Here is a 23,916-nt window from a genome sequence, read left to right as displayed (position 1 = left end):
TACATTAAGGTTAATTCTTTGTGTTACACAATTCTACGGATTTTGACAAATGCATAATGTCATGTATTTACCATTAACATAATTAATATGTTAATTTCCATTATTATATAGCATATTTTCACTGCCCTAAAATTCCTGTACTTCACATATTTATTATCCTTATCCTCTACTTCCTGCTCCAACCCCTGGTAAACAAATGATTTTTAAATTTTGTTTCTGTAGTTTTGTCTTTTCCAGAATGCTATATAGTTGAACTCATACAGCTTATCAAGACTGGTTTTTTTAAGTAGCAATATGCATTTAGCTTTCCTCCATGTCTTTTTTGTGGCTTTATAGCTCATTTTTCTTTCCTTGCTGAATAATAATCCACTGTATGGATATACCACAGTTTATCCATTAAATTTGAAGGACATCTTGGCTGCTTCTATTTTTTGACAAATATGAATAAGCTGCTATAAACACTTGTATGCAGGTTTTTGTATGAACCTAAGTTTTCAGTTCACTTGGATAAACATCTGTGACTGTGACTGTTGGAGGACATGGGAAGACTGTTGAGCTTTTTAAGAAACTACCTAACCTCCCAAGTGACTATATCATTTTGCATTTCTACCAGAATAAATGAAAGTTCCTCTCATTCTACATTATTTACCAGCATTTGATAATTGTCAGGATTTGGGGTTTTAGCCAATCTAAAGCTGTGTAGTGATATCTCATTGCTATTTTAATTTGCAATTCCCTAATGATATATGCTGTTGAGCATCTTTTCATATTTTTTTTTTTAATTTTGTCATCTGTAGGTCTTTTTTAGTGAGAGGTATGTTCAGATCTTTTACCCAGTTTTTTTTTTTTTTTTAATCATTGAGTTTTAAGAGTTATCTGTGTATTTTGGATACAAGTCCTTTATCAGATATGTGTCTCAGATAGAAAAAATATTTTCTCCCATTTGTTGTGTTTAAATGGTTAAGATTTTCATGCTTAAATTTTTGTTCAATCTGAAGTTTATTTTGGTAAAGGGAATTTCCAGGTGGCTACTAATTGCTCCAAGACTATATCCTGATTAGCCATCTTCATTTTCACTGATTTAAATGCTACCTTTTTCATATACAAAATACCCATTTATTTTTGGGTCTATTTTAGAACTGCTAGTTTTTCCAGTGTTTTGTTCATTTATATGACAGTACCTTCAGGTTTAAAGGTTCCCCTCTTTCAATATATTTGAGTATATGATGCTAGTACATCAATAGCACTCTCTACTTTTTCAGAATTTTCCTCAAGACACTGTCTATGCCTCTTTCTTCCCACCTGTCAGGTTCATATTTGTCTTCCAAGATCCACCTTTAAGAAGCTCTACTCCCTTGCCACCTCTGTACCTCTTCTGTCATTACACTTTAAAAAAAAAAAAACCACTTTTCACGCTGTATTGGGATTTATGTTTTCCTTCCTGTCCTCTCTACTAAAGTGTGAGTTCTATGAGGGTAGAGGAAATGTAACCCTGGGTAATTTACTTAAAAAAACCCAAAACAGGGTGCCTCAGTTGCCTCATTTGTAGTGTACTGTAACTTATAATATAAAAACTATGTGTGGGTTGTTAAGAGGATTAAAAAGTTAATAGTCATATCTGGATGAGTACCTGGCATATAGTAAGCATGCAATAAATAATTGGATATTATAAATTATTAGTATTATGAATTCTGAATTTTTGTGCCTAGCATACTATCAGATATACTAAGTTCTCAAGAAATGTTGACTCAACAAATGAATGAATGAATGCATAAATACATGAATAAGTAATAAACCTTTAAGATATGTTATTTCCCTGCTTTGATAAGTCCTAATATCCATTTTTATGGGTTGGATAGCATTGTCTCAAAACCCACTCATTGTGTACATTGCTGGGCAAAACTAGTTGTAAAATGGTATGTCAAAAACTAATCTTATGGGAAGCAAAATCGGTTCAATAGCATTTATTGAATAACTACTGGAAGATCCACTTGAGGGAGATGCAAAATTATTTCTCAAAAGGCAATCACATCAGTCTTTAGAAAGGAGAATGTATTGTCATATAATTCAAATATTGCTATCTTCAAAAGAAACAAATTCCCCTTTGATTTTCAGTACTGTCCTCAGTGGGGAAATTTAATTCTTGCTTACTTTAAAAATAATGTATCTACATAGTTAGGAGAAAAGTATAAAAGGTAACAATAAAGAGTATCCCTCCTATACCAACCTGCATCCTCCCAGGTCTCAAACCTCCTGCAAGACAACTAGTTTTATGTGTCCTTCCAAAGATTTTTTTTTTTTAAGGCATAAACAAATGTTTATTTAATTTTCCCATCCCCTATTTTCCATTAGTGGTAACATGCTATAAGCACTGTTCTACATCTTGAGGGTTTTTTTTTTTTAAATAATATACATTAGAAATATTTTCACATCAGTACGTAAACAGCTTCATTCTTTTTTTTATAGCTTATAGTTTTCTGTTATGGATGTACCACAATTTATTTAACCAAATCCATACTTAGACATTTGATTCCAATATACTGTGACAACAAGTAAGTTTATAGATATGTTGCTGTACTTAAGTGCAAGTATATCTTAAGATAAATTCCTGGGACTGGAACTGCTGGGTCAATGGGTACATGCATTTGTAATCTTAATAGATACTGATTGCCTTCCATACCAATTTATACCCTAACTCAAATATATGAAAATGGCCCATTTATCATCCTGGATGTTATGCTATTAAGTCACTAAGGGCCCTTCCTGTGAATCAGTATATTAGGGTTAGGTTTCCTTGTGGTAGGGGTGGGGTGGGGTATTAGAGATTATTAGGAGGGGTCACAAAGAGGGGCGCTGTTTACATTGCCAACTTACTGTCTCAGTTGTAAATCCACCCTTCTTTGTCCAACTTTGTGACACTGAACTGGATCCTGTAAACATTTTTCCTTTGGAACATTAGGCTTTTTCAACAGAAGGCACAGGAGTGACACCACAAGGCTATTGTGTCAGGAAGACACCTTCCTTCCAGATTCTAGCCTCCATTATGACCTTTTAAGCATTGGAGCTCAGCAGCCTAGACACATGTCTAATTGCATCCTCAGGCCTCTCTCTCCCCACCAGCTCAGCTTCTACACACCAGCTCCAGCCTGCCCTCTGGCAAATTTCTCTACCACCCCTTGACACAAGTGCTATGCTAGCTGCACCCTTTTCAAAAGTGTCTGAATCTCAGCCTTTTAGGGAAAGAGACCTTTAAGTCTTAGTTCCCTTAAGGTCTACCCTCCTTCAGCCTAGGAGTAGCTGCTTTTTTGCCCCTACTTTTCGTTAAAGTCTTCTCCTTTTATCATTTACTTCCTACCAGCTAACAATGTCTTTTATTTTTCTTGTTCAAATAGCTAATTTGTATCTCCTGAATGGACCCTTACTGATAATGACATATGTGATCATTTTGCAAAACTTCATTGACTTATACTTAAAAATTATGTACTTTTGCAGGTCTTATTTTTGGTGTACAATTATCTGAATTGATAAATACACTGATAAATGTGTATTACTAAAAGATCATGAATAGCTGGTATCCAAGATCTATAAAGAACTTCTCAAACTCAACACCCAAAAAACAAATAATCAAGTCAAAAAGTGGGCAGAAGATATGAAAAGACACTTCTCTGAAGAAGACATACAAATGGCTAACAGACACATGAAAAAATGTTCATCATCATTAGCCATCAGGGAAATCCAAATCAAAACCACACTGAGATACCACCTTACACCAGTTAGAATGGCAAAAATGGACAGGGAAAGAAACAACAAATGTTGGAGAGGTTGTGGAGAAAGGGGAACCCTCTTACACTGTTGGTGGGAATGCAAGTTGGTACAGCCACTTTGGAAAACAGTGTGGAGGTTCCTCAAAAATTTAAAAATAGAGCTACCCTATGACCTAGCAATTGCACTTCCGGTATTTACCCCCAAAACACAGATATAGTGAAAAGAAGGGCCATATGCACCCCAATGTTCATAGCAGCAATGTCCGCAATAGCCAAACTGTGGAAAGAGCCGAGATGCCCTTCAACAGGTGAATGGGTAAAGAAGATGTGGTCCATATATACAATGGAATATTACTCAGCCACCAGACAAGATGAATACCCAACTTTTACATCAACATGGATGGGATTGGAGGAGATTATGCTAAGTGAAATAAGTCAAGCAGAGAAAGTCAATTATCATATGGTTTCACTTATTTGTGGAACATAAGGAATAACATGGAGGACATTAGGAGAAGGAAGGGAAAAATAAGGTGGGGGGAATTGGAGAGAGATGAACCATGAGAGACTATGGACTCTGAGAAACAAACAGGGTTCTAGAGGGGAGGTTGGGGGGGGGGGATTGGTTAGCCTGGTGATGGGTATTAAGGAGGGCACGTACTGCATGGAGCACTGGGTGTTATACGAAAACAATGGATCATGGATCACCACATCAAAAACCAATGATGTATTGTATGGTGACTAACATAATAAAATTTAAAAAAAGATCATGAACAACTTCTTAGTTCCTGTTGTTTCTTGCCAATTTTAAACTAGAGAGTCCATATTTAAACAGGGCACATCTTCTAAGGGTTCAAAGTATTTCACAGTTTAATCTTAAAGTGTACTTTTAAGAATAAATATTTCAGAGCAGGCTTATTCCCCATTTTACTTCAGGACTTGGCAGTGTCTGGCTCATACAGGTGCTCAACAAACACCTGGTGAAGTATAGTATATATTGCTGACATATAGTAACCTTAGCAGGAGGTTATCAGTAAAAGGCTTAATCTGCACAGATTGACCAGAATGATAGCCTAACCTCTGTTGCATGTCCAAAGCTTCTACAGCCATTCAGCTGCAAACTTTCTCTTCCCTTTGCTCAGAATCTTTGTTCCAGGAAGACAGTTAAATAAGACATTTTATTGCTCTACCATTTCTCGTGGGTGTATGGGGTGGCAGGTAGCAGAGAAGAGGCAACCCTGAGATCCCAGGGGACCAAAGGAAGGCTATGGGCAAACAAACGTCTACTTAAATTGGCACAGATTTAGTTTTCTGTATATCAAACTGTTGTAGAATGTTTCCTCACTTAATTCTCGTAAAAACCAGGGAGATAGGTTTTATAATCATTTTATTGATGAGGAAACTAAGGGTCTGAGAGATAAAGTAACTTGCCCTATAAATATTAGAATATTCATCTAGGATACTCTGACTCTATGCCACTTCTCCTCTGCTAGTCTCTCAGATGGGGGTAATGAAATAAACTAGAAAAAATACAATCCCCACGGATGGGTCTTTATTTGATGTACTCATTCTAGAAGATTCTAATCTTCAGAAACTTAAATTCTTTGTATCTCAGAGGAAGCAACTTTTTTAATGTGTTCCTAACCCATGTGAATATACTTTAAGATACCCTATAGCATGAGACCACCCACAGATCTTGTGTGTGGTTATCTAGTCATAGTCCAAGTGGCTGAGGGGGTATACATTTAAAAAATCAGAATGTAGTTGGAATTTAGGCCACCCTGCTTGTATTAAGACAATTCCTCTTTAGTTTTTTTAAAATGTCAGAGTTTTACTAAAAGAAAAATCTCACTAGTATCTTGATAACTAGGATTTAAAAAAACAAATTATGTTTTGGGAGTTGTTCAACAGACAAAGTACACCTAGAGAACATAAAAATTCTTTATTTAACCTAATCCAGCCAGTATTGAGATAGTTTGCTATATTAAAAACAAGACATTTAAAAAAATTACAGCACAGTTAGCAAGGCAGTGACTAATTAAGTCACTAAGTTTAATTTTATATTCTTCACAGTCATTTGATAATCATGTAATGATGAACAATATTTTCAGCCACTTTGGAGATGTTAACTTCTGCAAAGGAGAGAATTCTACTAGTTGTCACTGAATTTTATAAAAGAGGTTTAAAACATTAAAGTTTATGGAAATAACACAGTAAAGCAATGTGAAAATAAACTGGAGAACACAAAATATACCCACTCATCCCAAAAGTCTACACCATCCCTTTAATCTGTTCCCTAACACCATTCTCTTACCTCTTCATTCCTTTTCCTAGAGCACGAACAGACTAACAATTAAGAAACAGCTACTGCTTTATAGGGGCTGTCTCAAGCCTAAAGTGCCTCTGTTCCTGTAATTTCTCAGTTAATCCTAGAAATGGTCTTCCGAAATAGAAGTATTACTTGCATTTCAGAGATGATGAAAACTGTAGCTGAGAGAAAGCCACTTGGTCAGGTCATACATCCAGTTATTAAAAGCAGAATCAGGATTGGAACCCAGGTCCATCAACTTTAGCCCATGCTCTTGTTGTTCATGGTGGTACAGACCCCCTTTCTAAAGACTGGTACACAGTACTTTCTGAGCTAAGGTTTTTGGGATTTAAAAGTGTTCAATTCCAGGGCTAGAGGACAATCTGGTTCCCAGGCGCTTGCAATTCCTTCCCCACAGCCCTAGAAACCCCTCCCTGCTACCCCCAAGGGATTAGAGTGGTTTCCCCGGGCCTCATGAGCCCTGATGCCAATAGACGCAAGCAGCTACTCCCCCCATCTTGGGCATCAAAGTAGTAACTAGGGAATGGTGTGCTTGTATAATTTTATTAAAGGTTGCCTAAAAGCTGTTCTATATAACAAAATTATGCAGGAAATATCTACTATGTCTTTTTATATTGAAATTAAAGAAAAGCCAATATATTTTATAATTACAGCTATATAATCTAAGTTATTTTTATATATAATCATAGATTTTATATTTCCCCTTCAGAACTGTAGCAGTGTTCTTAATAAGGCTCCTGTCAAATATTCCCTTCCTCCCCAAATAATTACAACTCTGAATGTTCAACAGCCATTCACATAAACTTTGTAACAGAATTAAGACATTCATACTATAGAAAGGTACCAGTCTTAAATTACTAAAGTTAACATACATTATTGCAATCTAACATAGCTCAATCTATATTTGCTACACTCCTAAAGAGAAGTGGCCACTTATCAGTAAGGGAAATGTTTATTATTGTCATGCATTAGACACTGCGAACAAGAAAATAAATAGGGTTTTTGGAACTATCTTTTAAAAATTTAACTTTAATTAATGAAAATAACTGTGAGACCATTCAGATCGCTGAACAACATTAAAAGGGCCACTATTAAAAATGGCTTAAAATAAATAATTGCTTTTTAAAAATGAACATAAAACTAGTTAAACAGTGATTAAGGTGCTAGCCTCATCAATGTGACAAGCAATTAAAATCTAAAAACATTAGTACTGGTTTTAATAATAGATTGACTTAAGCCAAAAACCTCAATATTTACTCAAGACTTCTTGTTTTCATAATTATCTCCTCACTGACTGGTATAGAAACAAAGAGCTCAAGGCCTCACCTTGGTTTACTCACTGCTGGTTTTCTATCTGTTGAAACTAGACGGTAAACTGCATAAAAGCAGGAACCAAGTCTGTCGTGTTCACCACTGTATCCCACAGCACTTTGTATAATGCCTGGGCAAATAGGAGGTGATCAACAAATACCTGAATAACTGAATCAATGAAAGAGAAGAGTAAAATAACTTTATTGATTTTTTTGCAAATCTTCCTCTGTGCTCAAACTACTAGAAACTGGCAGCTCTAATTTCTAGAAATATGGATTTAAAAACCTTACTCCAGTGATTGAAGGTCCTGATGACTCTCTCCTGCTCTTACACACACACACACACACACACACACACACACACACAGTAATTATGACTGCATGAGTCAAAATTACATTATGAACTATGAGATGTCAACATTATATAAATAAAATTTAATAGTGAAAAAGTGATTTGGAAGCCCTGTGAATTTTTATCCTACACATTTTGGAGGACGTCACATGGGTTAAGAAAAACACAACAAAATCGCATTTGTTCAGATAATCATTTGAATGTTTACATACATTTTTGGTTTGTTATTTTTTTATAACTAATTTACATTTCCTCATATTAACATATACTCCTGTTTAGCATGTAATCAAATTATGCCAGTGAGAAAAATCCTCATAGTACCTTCATTGAGTTGCTGATTCTATGAAAACACTGAACATGAACATGTACAAAAGAGGCATTTGAATAAAACAGCATGTGCATTTTTAAATATTTGCACAGTTTGATCTTTACATTTCTATCCGGAGAAAATATGAACAAAACCCAGGTTTACCATGCTAAGATAATGGTTCAGATGACTGCCATAAAAGAAGTACATACAAAACTATGAAAACAAATCACAACCTTAGGTTCCGTGATTACTGAGAGGATTTCCCCTGCCCTAAGTGCTTTATTATATTTCTTAAAAATATGAGCAGCAGCTTATCATAAGTCTCCACTACTGTGCATTAATGATGGAATCAGAACAACACAACAGATTCATAAGGATGAGAGGACTGCAGAACAACTAAAAGTCACAGTTTTATGCTTCTTCTTGCTCTGGATAATTTAGAATTTTGCGGTGTGCCTGACGTAAATATTGCTGTTGTTTGAAGTAAACCTTGAATGCTCCTTTTATGGCAACAAAAGCAATTCCACCCTAAAATAAAAAGGAAAATTAGCTTTTTATAATGCAGATTTAGAGAAACATAATAATAAAAATAATTTTACTTAGATCACAAAAGACACAGCCAATCCTGCTAATTCAGATGAATGCAAAAGAAACAGTTCTTTTTTTCTACCAGGGGGTGAGACAGGCGGAGACACTACACCTATAAGAGACACCTTCCCTGTTCTCCTATTGAGTAATCTCTCCACTGAGCTCTATGTCCATTCTGATACAACAGGGAGAAGGCCTGGACACATGTGCAGGCTGCCATCAGAGAGGGGAGGTGAGAATAATAATGACATCAACACAAGGGTTGACTATGTGCTAGCACTTCAAATGAATTGTCTCATTTAATCCTCCCAGTAATCCTGATATAGCTACCAATAAGATCTATATTTTACAGGCACCGAGAAGTCAAGAAATTTGATTTCATCAAAGCAATTTCTGTGATAGGATATGAATCAGGCAGTCTGACCCTAGAGCAGAAGCTCTTCACCATAATCTTGTTGGCAAGAGGGACGGGTGGAAAATTCATGCCTATTCTAGGAGAGAAATCACCCACAGCATTGTTCCGGAAGGCCAGGAGTAATGTAAGGGATCCTCCTCTCTTTCTTGCTATTGGATAACAAGTAGGGATCAAATAGAACCTTAAGGCACAGGAGCCGCAAAATGAATATTTATATAGTCCCATTGGGGTTCTTTCTGAACAAATATACAGTTCATTCTCTTTTGTATAGTCACTTGAAAAAAAAGTAATATTAAAACCATCTTACCAAGATTGTCCTTTGTAAATTAGAGTTAACACTACTGAACATCAGTTTACCAACTATTGTCGCAATAGTAGGAAAGACAAGGGCTCCACACAAAATTCGGGTGGCAGAGACGTGATCTGCTAAAGGATTAGCCTCAGCTGGAATTCGAGGAACAGGACAACCAATGCCTAGAGAAAAAGAAAATGCAGGGTATTAGTGCTAATAAATCAGAATAACTAAAATATCTACGCATACTAAGATTCTTCCACAAAATTAATTTGTTGTGCTCATGATAGCCACAATTTTTCCAGGGCCTTACCTGGAAATATACTGTTCAAAATCTGTAGTTTATTCGAGTATTTGCGCCATAGTCTAAGCACGTAGTCTTCCCAGCGTATCATCTTGCCTAATATCAGCATGACAGGAATAGTAGGAAGTCCAATTAAAAGGAATAAAGGATCAGCTCTCTCCATAACATCCAGACCTTCTTTATGGCCTACAACCTGTGAAACAGATAGCATTTGCTAGAATCATTTCCTTATCTAATGAAGGGTTGCATGCATGAACTGAATTCATTTTAGAGGAAATGCTAAATTTCAAAAGAATACAGAAAAAAAAAAGTTTTAAAAAATAAGCTGGAAAGCTATCAGTCCTGACTTTAAGTGTCTCTCATTCAGGGGAAGAAAAGCTCCTAAGCTATTTCATAATATATTGGAATAAAAGCTTTAAAAATGACCCACACTGATTACAATTCAGCAGAGGGGAGGGGACTTCTGGTTCTTTAATTCCTCTGATTTGATTTGATTAGACTGGACTACAATTTTAAGTCCTATTTGTGCTCCTGCAGAGCGTCTCTTTTCCTGCTCTTCCTACTAGGGTAAGCACAGCTAGCCAAGGGGCGGGACCAGCCTTCAGGAGATAGCCTGAAAGCTCACTTCTCTTTGGTTCTTTCTCCATACTCAGTTGTGACTGGGATAGAGTGATTTTTCTGGCTGGCTAAATGCCTGTTCTACACACTTAACTCAGCTAAAATGCAATTCCAAGGTCTACTGTAGTAGTTTTTGCTATAGGTTCCAGTCATTTTTCCAGTCTAGGAACCCTAGGGTGTCCTGTCAATGGGGTAATGAAGCTAAAACAACCTTCCCTTCTTATCTGGGTCTTAGGGCTATTTCTCAATTGGATTAGATCCCAGAGGGCAAGAAGGACATGATTAATTCTTATTTGTGAATCTCCATACTTCCCCTCCCAGGAAAATCCTTTTTACTCAATCAATCTTGGTCTTATGCTTCTCTCAGCATCTCCATTTTATTGGTGAGTTTCTTACTTTTAATTATGGATCTTCCCTGAAAATTCTCTTTCAAAGGTCTCAAATGATCTTCCCTTTAGCCAAAGTCTCAATGGCTTCCAAATTAAACCTATTTCTCTGAGTCATTATTCTTGGCAGTTATGACAGGAGAAGGAGACTATTTCCAAATCTTGGGCTTATACCCCCACCCAGGTATCACACTGTGAGGACAGCTTGCTAGGAGGATACTACTATAAAGACTCCATATAGTTTTTCTGATCACACTTGAGGAGTAAACCAGGAAGAAAGGATTGGGAAGAACCCTGTCTATCTTTGATAGGGAAGAGGTGAAAGGAAGGGCAGGCAAGGAGGAAAGGGAAGAAAGAAGGTAGGGACAACTAAAAGTTGCCAGGGACACTGAGGAAAACAAGCTCATGAAAAAGTAAATGGGTTTTTTAAAAAAATGAGATGCTCTTTATGTCAACTACCATAGCAGATTTTTTTTAGGTGGACTACTATAAGGAGATGTGAAATGAGGTAAAGCTGAGAATGGTCAGAGCAAACTGAAATTCTAGACAACACACTCAATCCACGTAAAACTATCTTATAAGTATGTGGGGAGAGCCAAAATGGATGCTTTTAAAATCTGAGCTAGGGGGCGCCTGGGTGGCTCAGTTGGTTAAGCTTTCGGCTCAGGTCATGATCCTGGAGTCCCAGGATCGAGTCCCGCATCGGGCTCCTTGCTCAGCGAGGAGTCTGCTTCTCCCTCTGACCCTCCCCCCCCATGCTCTCTCTCTCTCTCTCATTCTCTCTCTCTCAAATAAATAAAAAATTAAAAAAAAAATCTTAAAAAAAAAAAAAATCTGAGCTAGGGATATAGTCCAGGCTTGTACTTCATTAACGTCCCTAAATACAACGTAATATTAAAGGGTAGGAGGCTAACCTCTTCCAAGTGGCCAAAAACCATGGTACAGGTACTGATATTCTTCTGTGTCTCCACAGAGAAACCTGACACCTTGTATGTGAAGGATGATTGTTCTGAGTTGCCCTTAAGTGAAATAGTCTGGTTCACAAACAGTTGACCCTTGAACAACACGGGTTTGAACTGTACTGGTCCACTTATATATACACTGATAGATACTGTACAGTACTGTTGTTTTCTCTTCCTTATAATTTCCTTAATAACATTTGCTCTTCTCTAGCTTGCTTTACTATAAGAATACAGCACATGGTACATATACAAAAATGTGTGTTAGTTGACTTTACGTTATCAGTAAGGTTTCTGGTCACAGCAGGCTATTAGTAGTTAAGTTTTGGGGGAATCAAAAGTTATCCATGGATTCTCTACTGCATGAGGGGGGTTATCAGTGCCCCTAACCCCCATGTTGTTCAAGGGTCCACTGTATTTCATAAACCTTAATCCCACACTAGTGGCAAAAGTGGATCAGCCCAGAGATTGTGTCTTTACCTACGCCTTTTCAGGACATTCTATTTTTATATCATTTTATTATGATCACTTATAAAGTTACAACTAAATGTGATTTAAATATTCTTGAAGTATTAGTAAATAAATTCAGAAATTTCAAAAGTTCCTGTTGGGTTATACTATTCTTTCTAGAATTTGGGGTTCAGAACTATAAAGCCGAGTGATATTCAGGTAGAGACTACAGTAAGGGAAAGTTTATTCCTCATGGGTGGCAGTAAAAACCTTACAACCTGGTGTCTAAGAATGAGAAAACAAAAAAGAAGATAAATAGGACAAACAATGAGCAAGAGACCCACTGTCCCACTTGTTATATCTAAAGTGGAGATAGATGCTTTGTACTCAAGCTGGGCTCACTATGCATGAATTCAACTGAACACTGATTATGTGCCAAACACAGGCCTAGGTGTTGGGGATAAAACGATAAGCTAAATAGATGTCTTTTGGAGGTGAGATACAATCAAATCAAATCAAACAAGCAGCAAATATAAATGCTGCAAAGGAAACAGAATAGTACAACAACTGTAGTTTACCACCTGCTACTGTAGTCAGACTCAAGGGCAGAATATGAAAGCTGAATTAAGCAATGGGGCTGATTGAACTTTGGTCAATACAAATCCAGCAAATTGTGTATGGTCATGTACATTCTGGTTTTATGCCCCAAGATTAAAAAGATTATTTTTAAGACTTCAATTTTGGGGTGAGATTCAGGAACTACAGAATGTCCTCTGCAAGAATTTGTTATCTGTGTATAAAATAAAGGCCTAGGAATTGTAGTTTTAGATAAAGGTTTGTTTTTCTGCTTAAGAGCTAAAAGCTAGATCTTCAATATCCAGGAGTTCACCAATGCTGAAAGGCTAAGAGTTTTAACTTAGGCCTGATGTTATAAAGCACTTCGTTTTAGGAACCTACTTTTAAATGGGAGAATGAAACAGTGGTGAACTAGTAGGCTTTCTTAGTCAGAATTAAGGATAATTAAGGATAGTATAAGAGTTAAGAATGGACAATGCTTATGGGGGTTATCTTTACACTAGAGGCAAAAGTGGAACTAGGCTGGACATTAAGGTCCTATTGTTCCAGGGTAAAATGTTCCCACTGTCTTTGGAGCCAGGTTTCACCTAAGGAGTCCCAGATTAGGGACAGGGGTAGGGGGTCTTTCTTGCTGTGTGGTAGTGGACATGTAAACTCGCCAAATCTATAAACTAGGAATAATTGATAGTATTTAGATCACAAGACTGTTACGAGGATTAAATATACCACTGCTGGAAAGGTGTTTAGCCCAATGCTGGGAAAAAAAGTTATCTATTATGTTGTCTTTTCAATAAAAACGTAGGCAGAAGGTCTCATTCAAATTCCTCACAACTAACAGGGATTGAACCTAACACTGATTCATGGAGCAGTAAGTGGGAAAAGAATAGTGGAAGGACAGGTTAAAGGCAGGGAGGATGACAAAAGCCAAAGGACAGAGGTAAAAAACTAAACAGCATAAGGATGGGTTGGAGGAGACAGCCCAATAGGCCTCAAAGTAGAATGAAGTGAGACTGTGAAGCACCCTGTGTAACAAATCAGGTTAAAGAAATGGAATCTTTTTCAAGTCAGTGGTTCTTAATCTTTACCCATTACACTCATGACAAATGATGCAATTCATTTTGCAATTCATTCTAGTGACTATATCCAGATTTTGGGGGTGTCATCAACACTTCATGAAGAAGCCTTGCAATGTATGTCCCACCATGACTATTAATGAAGCAACCAGAAATGCCATTCACTATGGACCCAGCACAGACAGGTTATGTGCAATTTCTAGAATATTATATAGTGTGTTAACTATTACTGAGTTATTTATGAAACACCCAATCTAAGTGCTGCATTGGTAAAGCACTACTTAAGGCAGAGGAGATGGTGAGCTTGAAGTAGATGTTGAAGGTATTATTTTAGGAAGACTGATTTAGAAGGATGGACTGATAGAAGAGGATAAATTAAGAGAAACCAATCAAGAGGCTCCTTTAGCCCACAGGTATGATGGGGGAGTGACAAGAAATCAGGTGGTTAAGACTGTGGAAAAGAAGCTACAGATAGAAGACGTATAAAAATGAATATTGCTTGGATTTGGGTCAGTGGACCGATCTAGGTCTCTGAAGTAGAAAGAGCTAAATGTAGTCCTAAGAATGTGGGATACAGACTGAGTAGATGGGAAAATAATAGCAGTGATCAAAGGTATAGAAAAATTATAATGGGGAATAAATTTAGGTTTCAAATTGAGGAAAAGACTAATCTGATTTCAATAATACTGACTGTGAAATCACAAGAGGTCATTTAAGAAGAGTCGAACTGTGACTGTAGGACTGGATTTGAGGACAGATTAGGGCAAAGACATAGATGTAAGCCCAAAAAGTACAGAGATGATAGCTGGAAATCTTTAAAGAAGAAGTATAAAGAGGAGTCAAGGGTCTGGGACTAAATCTTGAAATTTAAGTCTAATAATCTTAACAGTTACTGATGGTAGCAAAAAACAGGAAGCAACTAATTGTCTAATCAACAACAGATTGGTTAGTAAGTTGTTCTAATTCCACACACAGAATGCTATGAAGAGGTCTACATACTTATATGAAAAGATCTCCAAGGTTCACTGTTTGTAAAAAAAAAAAAAAAGGGGGGGGGTACAGTTCTACTCTGCTTCCTTTAAGAGGAAAAAAGGTATGTGTGTGTGTGAGAACAAATTTATTTTTTCTTGCACATGCACAAAGAAAGTCTAGAAGAATGTATTATATAACTAATAATAGTGGCTACCTGGAGAAGTGAGGGGGAACCTGCGCAAATGAGCAGGAGTAAGAAGATGACTTTTCACTAGATAGTTTCTTATATATTTCTTATTTTTAAGCCACGAGAAGGTTATTACTTGTTCAAAAGAATAGTAGTAATTTTTAAAACTCTCCTAACAGAAATCTATTTAATAGATCTTCACATAAAAATTATCATTGAACAGAGTAAAATAGAGAACCTGCATCACTGTCACTGCTCCGTAAGTCACAGCTGTCCAGTAGATAGAGCCAACCATTATTCCCGCTGCAGCAAATGGACAAGCTTTTGAGATCAGTCTATCTGCAAGATCCAAGACGTAAACAACTGGACCTATAATAAAAAAAGAAAGTAATGTTTCAATACAAGACAGATTTTAAAAAAACGACTTATTCAATATTTTCCATTGATCTAAATATTTTTATGAAGTTGGATGTTCTGATGCTTTAGAGATAACTATTTTAAGTGTGATGGGAACCTAAGATTTAAATAAATTTAGAATTTCTCAGTTGTCTGCATAAATAGCTAAGTTTTACTTCCTAAATTCTAGGAAATAGCCTCTTCAAATTTTATATCTTTATCAGTAAACCTAAGATTAAAGGCTCGAACACAGCTGCTTCTTATGAAGAAAATATACTCTCTCAATTCTTTTATTCACACTGGCTACTACAGAATGAAATGGCCATTTCAGCTTGCTCTTCCCAAACAGTTCCTGCCCACAATTAGATTCTCTAGTACTTGGTAAAAATATCACTTCTTTGACTTCACTCATTACTTCCTTGGTGCAGTATGTGAAGGTAACCAAGGCTATGTTCTCGTAGTTATATGAAGTCAATCTATTTTATTTTGATTTTCAATATGGAATAGTTGAGTATTATTCTCTCAAAAAAATTTTCTTTTTTTCTCAAGTTTGTATGTAAATTCCAGTTAGCTAACATATAATGTACTATTAGTTTCAGGAGTAGAATTTAGTCGTTCATCACTTACATATAATACCCATTTAACAAACTTCTTTTAATGATTACAATGCCAGTTTTTATGGCATTCCAACAGTTGTATGTGCCAATTATATTTCTATTATTGTATGCTTACTGTGAAATCTGGCTACTACCTTCCTTTGGAAGGTATTTAGAATAGCTATATTTGGAGGTTTTCTAATTGCTTAAGTCCAATATAATTTAGCTCCAAAATTTTCCAGAATAGTGGAAGGGTCTTAGGCCTGAATTAGAGCAAGTCCTAAAGAACTGAGTATCTAAGTTCAGTCACAGAACTATGAAACCTTGATTTACTAATTACCGTATTTGTTGAATACCCTCTACATACAAACTATTACTTGAGACATTTTCTTGGAAATGTGTAAAAATTATTACCTACCTTCTGGGGGATTACAATCTATAGGAGGATGCCATATACAAAAACTATTTTTACTGTACAAAGAAATTAACAGAGCAATATGATAAAATAATTAAAACACGTAAGAACAAGCCTCCATCTATGGAGCCCCTAATCGCTGCAGCCAGTAGTATCAGTAGTCACTGTATAAAGAAAGACCACACTGTGAAGTAGAAAGAACATTAGGAGGGATGTCAAAGGACCTATGTTTCCATTTAGCGTATTTACTAACTATGTCCTCTGATAATAGCACAGCACTTCTTCCACGTGCTGTACCACAGGCATTACATGCATCATTATTCAATCTCATAATGTAGGGTTTAATCCTAAAAATATACAAATTTGCTAGGTTAAGTTTAAAACTCCCTCAGAAGGTAAAATAAAAGTCATTTTAGTGAGTCTCCAAAGATCCCTCAAATGCTGGTACTAACAGTAAAAAACCATAGATACGTATATATGAAACCTCCACACTTCAACTTTCATATTCTCTACTGATAATTCTTTAATCAGAAAATTGAAGCCACAAGACAAGTCCAGACTCTCCGTGGCACATGTACCCACCTACCAACATCACACCTACCTGAAGTTAATCCCTCCATTGACACACCAGATCCCATTCCCTTGCCAACTCAAAGCCACAGCTCCACCAACTGTCTCCCACATCATTTCCTCTCTACTCTTTACTGGATTATTTCCATCAGACGTGTCATTATTTCTTCTATCTTAAAAAAACCTGAATTCTGGGCGCCTGGGTGGCTCAGTTGGTTAAGCGACTGCCTTCGGCTCAGGTCATGATCCTGGAGTCCCGGGATCGAGTCCCGCATCGGGCTCCCTGCTCGGCGGGGAGTCTGCTTCTCGCTCTCCCACTCCCCGTTTGTGTTCCCTCTCTCGCTGTGTCTTTCTTTGTCAAATAAATAAATAAAATCTTAAAAAAACAAAAAAACAAACCTGAATTCTTCTCTTGATCCTTCTTCCCTCACTGCTCCATCTTTGCTTCCCTTACAACAAAATTCCTCAAAAGACTTAACCTGTTTTCACTCTCCTTCAATTCTCTCCACCAAAACTGCTCATAATGGTCACTAACAACCTAAAATTAGATATATTTAATGGTGTAATCTCAGCCTTCCTCCTATTTGGCTTAGCAGCAACATCTGACACAAATGTTCCCTTCCTCTTCCCAATATATGGTTCTTCATTATATTTCTAGGACATCACCATCTCTTGGTTTTCTTTCCATCACCAGTCATTAACTTTTCAGTCTTTCTTGGTTCCTCCTCTTCTTGACCTCAGTGAGACTCACCCTGCCAACTTCTACCTCATGATACTCCCTATTTAATTACTCTGCACTATTTTTCTTTTTCCCAAAGCACTTATCACCTAACATACTCCAATTTACTCATTCTGTTTCTACCTACAAGAATATGGCTGGGAAACTATGGGCCACGGACCAAATCCAGCTGGCTGCTTGCTTTTGTAAATAAAGTTTTGTATGGAACATGGTCACATGCAAAGCCTAAAATATTTACTCTCTGGTTTTAACAGAAAAAGTCTGCTGACTTTTGAACTAGAACATAAGCTCCAAAGGGAAAAATGTTTTTGTTTTGCTTATTGATGAATCCCAAGTTCCTATGATTCTCAAATATTTGCTGAATTCTCTACTGAGGTACTTATTTAAAACTATAATATGAAAATCTCTAGGTCTTTTTCACTATTCTGTACCCAGCCCAAGTTAACTATAGGACTATTTTCTACCCAGTCAGAATAAAAATTGGTAAGGAAAGAAGGTATTTTACATGCTTCCAATGTACCTTCTTCCTCTCTCAACAGGGTACTTAGAACTATCTACTGATGGAGTGAAGCAATACAATTCCTAAAAAAACCATCACTACCACTTATCTATCATGAACATGGGTAATCTAGAGATGTTTGAATTGTTTTTCCTTTCAAGATCTCAGATGGTTCTAATATAACGAGCTCAATTTCAGTTTTCTTCCTGAATCAATGGGTGTGAATTCTTTTTGTGCAAGCAAAAACAAAAAAACCTGTACACTTTTGGAAATTTTCTACTCATTCCTTGAATCATATACAAAAGATGTGCTAGATTAAATGAAGACACTGGCTGTATTTTATAGTCCCTATTTCCAGTTTTCTGAAATAGTTTTGTCTAGACTTCTGTCTTTATATTGCCTAAACCTCTCCAGGCTCTTCCAGATAGACTAGTCCAAGAACAATTTAATACTTAAAAGAAAAGATAAATGTTTAGTAGTAAACATACCATGAGAATAAACTGCCATCCAGGGGAGGTATTTCTTAGAGCTAAAGATTATTTAGGCAAGCTATTTAGTGAGTTAAAACAATCACTGAATTTCTCTGGATGGCAGTCCCTATATCATACTCTTCCTATTAGGAAGCTTACCATGTGCTACTATCCCATGACTTGGGGTCAAAAGAAAAATAGCAAGTTACTAGATTCTTCTTACTGTTGTACTACAGCACAAAGAGTTATGGAAAGCGAGGAAAGACAAGACTAGACCTATAAAACGCCAATTCTAATGAGGAGGAGGAAGTATGAATAAGTGCACATCACACAAGTCAAATACCTAAGGGCATAAAACGGCTTCAATATTTTAAAAAGGCATTATTGAATTTTTAATGTCTCAGTGGGGTTCACCACTTACATTTTCAATGTACTATATTTACACAATGGATGGCAATTGAAGAAGTTCTGTATAAATGTAAGTTTTGAAAACCCAATAATTTGAAGGGCACTAGGGAAGCTTGCAATTAAAAGAAAATCTATTGTGAATTCTTTTGTACAATAAAGAAGCTTTTGTAAAGAAAATACACCCTAATACTCTGGGTAAATTCAAATTTTCACATTTCAGATGTGAATGACATCAAACAGTGAGCTGAGAATTATTGGGGAAACTCCTAAGTCTTGTGTCTACTGAAAAAGAAGTAATCAGTTTTATCTGGCAGACACTGAGCAAGTAGATTTGTTGCAGCTGTGATTTAAATTAAAATTTATGTATGCATGGTGTTAAAGGCATATCTTGGAAGATAAGAAATTAATGACTGAAGGGCAGGTAATATTTAGGGCTCAACATCTATGGCCACTGCTTACAGTAACAACCAGAATTCCTACGACCTTTCTCTGGGATAGAAAGGTATCCTTAAAAAACAAAACAGAAAACCCTCTCACCAATTCTTAAGAAATAATTTCTATATGTTGCCAAAGTGCTACATTTTCTAACACAGAACACAATTTAATGAGCAAAAATAGGTGCTTCACAAGACAACCTTGTATGAGTTTCTAAGACGGTAACAGCTCCAGTGAAGTTTTCTGTTAAGTGGCCAATGGTTTATAAAAGAGTTTAATAAGCAAAACAGACTGTTTGCAAAAGCTATGCAAGTTTCCAGGTTTTTTTTGGTTTGCTTTTTGCTCTGCACTGAACTAGTTTTGATCTAGACCCAACTTTAATGCCAACCTGCTAAGCCGAAACATCAACCCCACTTTCAGATTCAGAACCATCCAGAATCATAATTTTGGATGTCATGAAGAGTCCAACAATATAGTTCTAAGTTTCTTTCTTTGCTCCAAATCTTCTTTTTGTTGTGTTCTATTTCTGGAATGTCCTGTCCCTACTTTAAGTCTGTATGAAAATCCAGACTTCCCAATGAAAACTAATCTAGCCTGATAGAGGTTGACTAATTGCTCTACCCCACCCTGTTCATGTCCCATGGGCTTCCTTTAATACTATCCCACAAAATGCACTTACCCCTTTGCTTGTGCATAATGTTAGTACTTTATGTTCTTGTTCAATGTTTGTTCAGTTGTCTCAATATCCTTATGTCTGTCCATGTCAGCATCATCTTAGATTGAAAATTCCCCGGGGGCAAGGGCCAAGTCTGTTTAACTCGTTTTGTACAGTGCCTAGGATAGAACCATGTACAGATAGGTGCTTAAAAAAATGCTTTTGATGATGATTGGCATCACTCTCAGGGACTCTGTAGGCCACAGCTATCTTAGCACATGGCACGTGGCAGTACAGTGGGGTACTTTGGCCTGTTCCGCAGGACATTAGAATATAATGGCATAGGACCTAGCTGTAGCACTCCGTGGCAAGTATTTGACTCAATCCATTGTTAAAAAAAGGACCTTTAACGTGGGCACCTGGCTGGCTTAGTCAGTCGAGTGTGTAACTCCTGATCTCGGGGTTGTGGGTTTGAGCCCCACATTAGGTGTAGAGATTACTTAAAAAAAAAAACAAAAAAGTATATGGTTCCAAGCCAACAAATGTGGATTTTATTGAAGACATGAAATAATATCACAACAACCAACTCAAAAGTTAAAAGTATGTGGAAATCCTGATGGGACAGTAGAGTTTTAACTCTCTAGCATTCATCACTAGTTTAAACACTAGACTTCAGAGGCCAGGTTGAAGAGCCTCAGACAAGCTTATGTAAATGTCATCTTTGATTGCTCAGCTTGTAGGCTGAGATTTTACCAATTTTATTTAAGAATAAATATTCTGCAAACTCAGGCTATAAATTACTTTGCTTAGTAACAAGAAGTTAGACATTAAATTATAAATAGAGAAGAAAGGATATATTGTTGGGCAATTTTTTAGATAATTGACCCAAAGCCCTCAAAACAAAACAAAAAAACAACCCTGAGGAATAAAAGATCCAGAGTCAAAGCAGATGAGTACCATTCCTCCGTGTATATATAATGTATTACCATGAACAGTAATTAAAGATCATCATAGTAATTCTTTATTACATAGTTTGTGCCAAAGGAAAGCTTAAATTTACCTTATAAGACTAGAATAGTTCATAGAATATCTGTGGGCTATAAGGTCAACTACTAAGTACCTATTAAGCACCTACTGTACACACAGCATTTTACTTTACATTAAAATAAATGTAAATAAAATTTAACACACCAGCCTCTGCCTCCAAGGAGCCTCCAATCTAGTTAAGGACAACCAATAAATACACATTAAACAACTGAGAAACTTTTTTTTTTTAAAGAGGTTAAGTACAAGGCTCTTTTTTTAAAAATAAGATTTATTTATTTGAGAGAGAGAGAGCGCGCACCAGGGGGAGAGGGAGAGGGAGAGAGGCTCTTAAGCAGACTCCACGCTGAGCCCCTTGTGGGTCTCGATCCCATGACCCTGAGATCACGATCTGAGCTGAAACTGAAACCAAGAGTCAGCCACTTAACTGACTGGGCCACACAGGCACCCCAACAACTGAAAAACTTTAAGGCAAACTTTAGCATATGTACAACAGTATGGTACAAACTTAACAGATACATGTTAATGAAATTTTAGGTAAAGATTATAGGGGGATAAGGATACAAAGAGTTTTTTAACTGATGAATGCATGCATGTATGTATTTACTAATTAATGGAAGTGAATCTTGACCTAGACTTGAAGTCTATGATCTGAAAAGGGAGCATTGTAAGAGACCGTGTAACTGAGGCAAAAGACTCTTCAAGAGGTTTACATGGTTGTTTTTTTTGTTTTTTTTTTTAAAGCTAATATACTACTAAGAGCAGGGTTAATTGACAGAAACCCTGGCTAGACCTTTGACACTACTTAGGAAGTTCCTGAGAGACATGCTAATATGAAAACGATATTTTAGGAAAACTAATAGCAGATTAAAGTCAGAGTAAACTAGAATAAAATCCACAAGATTTTGTATCCAAAACAAGTACAAAGAAAGTAGTATCAATCCAGAAAAGCTTAATATAAGAGACTTGAATTAGAAAACCCCATTTTCTTGTAGAAGTTTTATAGTTTCAGGTCTTATACTGAAGCCTTTAATCCATTTCAAATTAATTTTTGTAAGTTGTATAAGATAGGGGTCCGGGGTGCCTGGATGGCTCAGTTGGCTAAGCAAGTGCCTTCGGCTCAGGTCATGATCCCAGGATCCTGGGATCGAGCCCCGCATCGGGCTCCTTACTCAGCAGGGAGCCTGCTTCTCCCTCTCCCTCTCCCTGCTACTCCATCTGCTTGTGCTGTCAAATAAATAAATAAAAACATCTTAAAAAAAAAAAAAGATAGGGGTCCAATTTCATTCATTTGCATGTGAATATCCAGTTTTCCTAACACCATTTACTGAAGGGACTATTCTTTCCCTATCAAGTATTCTTGGCTCCTTTTACCAAGTATTAGTTGAACGTATATGCATGGGTTTACTTCTGGGCTCTTGATTCTGTTGATTCTGTTCCATTGGCCTATGTGTCTCCATTTATGCCAGTACCATATTGTTTTGATTACCACAGCTTCATAATAAAGTTTGAAATCAGGAAATGTGATGCTTCCCATTTTGTTCTTTCTCAGAACTGCTTAAGTTATTTGGGGTCATGTGTGATTCTATACAAATTTTAGGATTTTTTTTTTCCTACCTCTGTAAAAAACGCCATTGGCATTGACAGGGATTACAATGAATCTATATGGCTTTGGTAGTATGGACATTTTAAATATTCTTTCAATCCATGAACATGAAATATCTTTTCATTTATTTGTGTCTTCTTCAATTTCTTACATCAATGTCTTATAGTTTTTAGTTCTATTCATAAGTACTTAATTACTTTTGATACTGTAAATGGGATTTTTTCTTTTTCAGATAATTTTGTTTTTAGTATACAGAAATGCATTGATTTTCCTATGTTGATTTTGCATCCTGCAACTCTACTGAATTTAACATTTTTGGGGGGCAGTCTTTAGGATTTTCCATGTATGACATCACCTGCAAACAAAGACAACTTTACTTCTTTCTGATTTGGATGCCTTTTCTTTTTCTTGCCTAATTGCTCTGGCTAGGACTTCCAGTATTATGTTGAATAGGAGTGGTGAGAATGGGCACTCTTGTCTTGTTCTTGATCTTAGTGGGATAGCTTTCAGCCTTTCAATGTTAAGTATGATATTAGCTGTGGGTTTGTCACATAAAGCCTTTATTATGTTGGGGCATATTCCTTCCACACAAAATCTGTTGAGAGTTTTTATCATGAAAGGATGTTGAATTCTGTCAAATGCTTTTTTCTGCATCTATTGAGATAATCATCTGATTTTTATCTTTCACTCTATTAATGTGGCATATCACAGTGATTGATTTGCAGATGTTGAACCATCCCAGGGATAAATCCCATTGGGTCATGGTGTAGGACCCTTTTAATGTGCTGTTGAATTTGGTTTGCTAATACTTTGTTGGGAATCTTTGCATCTATATTCATCGAGATACTGGCTTGTGATTTTCTTTTCTTGTAGTGTCTATATGACTTTGATAGCAGGATAATGCTGGCCTCATAAAATGAGTTTGGGAATTTTCTTCTTTCAATTTTTGGGAAGAGTTAAGGAGGACTGGCATTGATTCTTCCTTAATTGTTTAGTAGAATTCTCCACTGAAACCATTTGGTCCTGGGTTTTTCTTTGTCGGGAGGTTTGTATCTCCTTGCTGTTGGTCTGTTCACATTTTCTGTTTCTTCATGATTCTGTCTTGGTAGGTAGTATGTTTCTAGGAATTTATCCTTTACTTCTAGGTTATCCAGTTTGTTGGCTACAATTGTTCACAGAAGTCTCTCATGATCCTTTGTAT

General features: G+C 36.5%; 1 protein-coding gene across 1 annotated transcript in view; it reads right to left on the bottom strand.

Moving 5' to 3' along the window:
- Positions 1–5,692: 5,692 nt before the first annotated feature.
- MARCHF5 (membrane associated ring-CH-type finger 5) overlaps positions 5,693–23,916 on the bottom strand; it is a 50,363-nt gene continuing 32,139 nt past the window's right edge. The window contains exons 3-6 of the mRNA XM_035025098.1: positions 15,121–15,251; positions 9,671–9,854; positions 9,373–9,539; positions 5,693–8,590 (exon numbers count right to left, since the gene is read on the bottom strand). Of these exons, the coding sequence (XP_034880989.1) occupies positions 8,474–8,590; positions 9,373–9,539; positions 9,671–9,854; positions 15,121–15,251 (599 nt within the window). The 3' untranslated portion in view covers positions 5,693–8,473. The remainder of the gene's footprint in view (positions 8,591–9,372; positions 9,540–9,670; positions 9,855–15,120; positions 15,252–23,916) is intronic.

The sequence above is a fragment of the Mirounga leonina genome, unplaced genomic scaffold, assembly GCF_011800145.1.
Source record: "Mirounga leonina isolate KUSES-001 unplaced genomic scaffold, KU_Mleo_1.0 Mir_114, whole genome shotgun sequence".
NCBI classification, from domain to species: domain Eukaryota; kingdom Metazoa; phylum Chordata; class Mammalia; order Carnivora; family Phocidae; genus Mirounga; species Mirounga leonina.
This window is presented reverse-complemented; position numbering and strand designations above follow the sequence as displayed.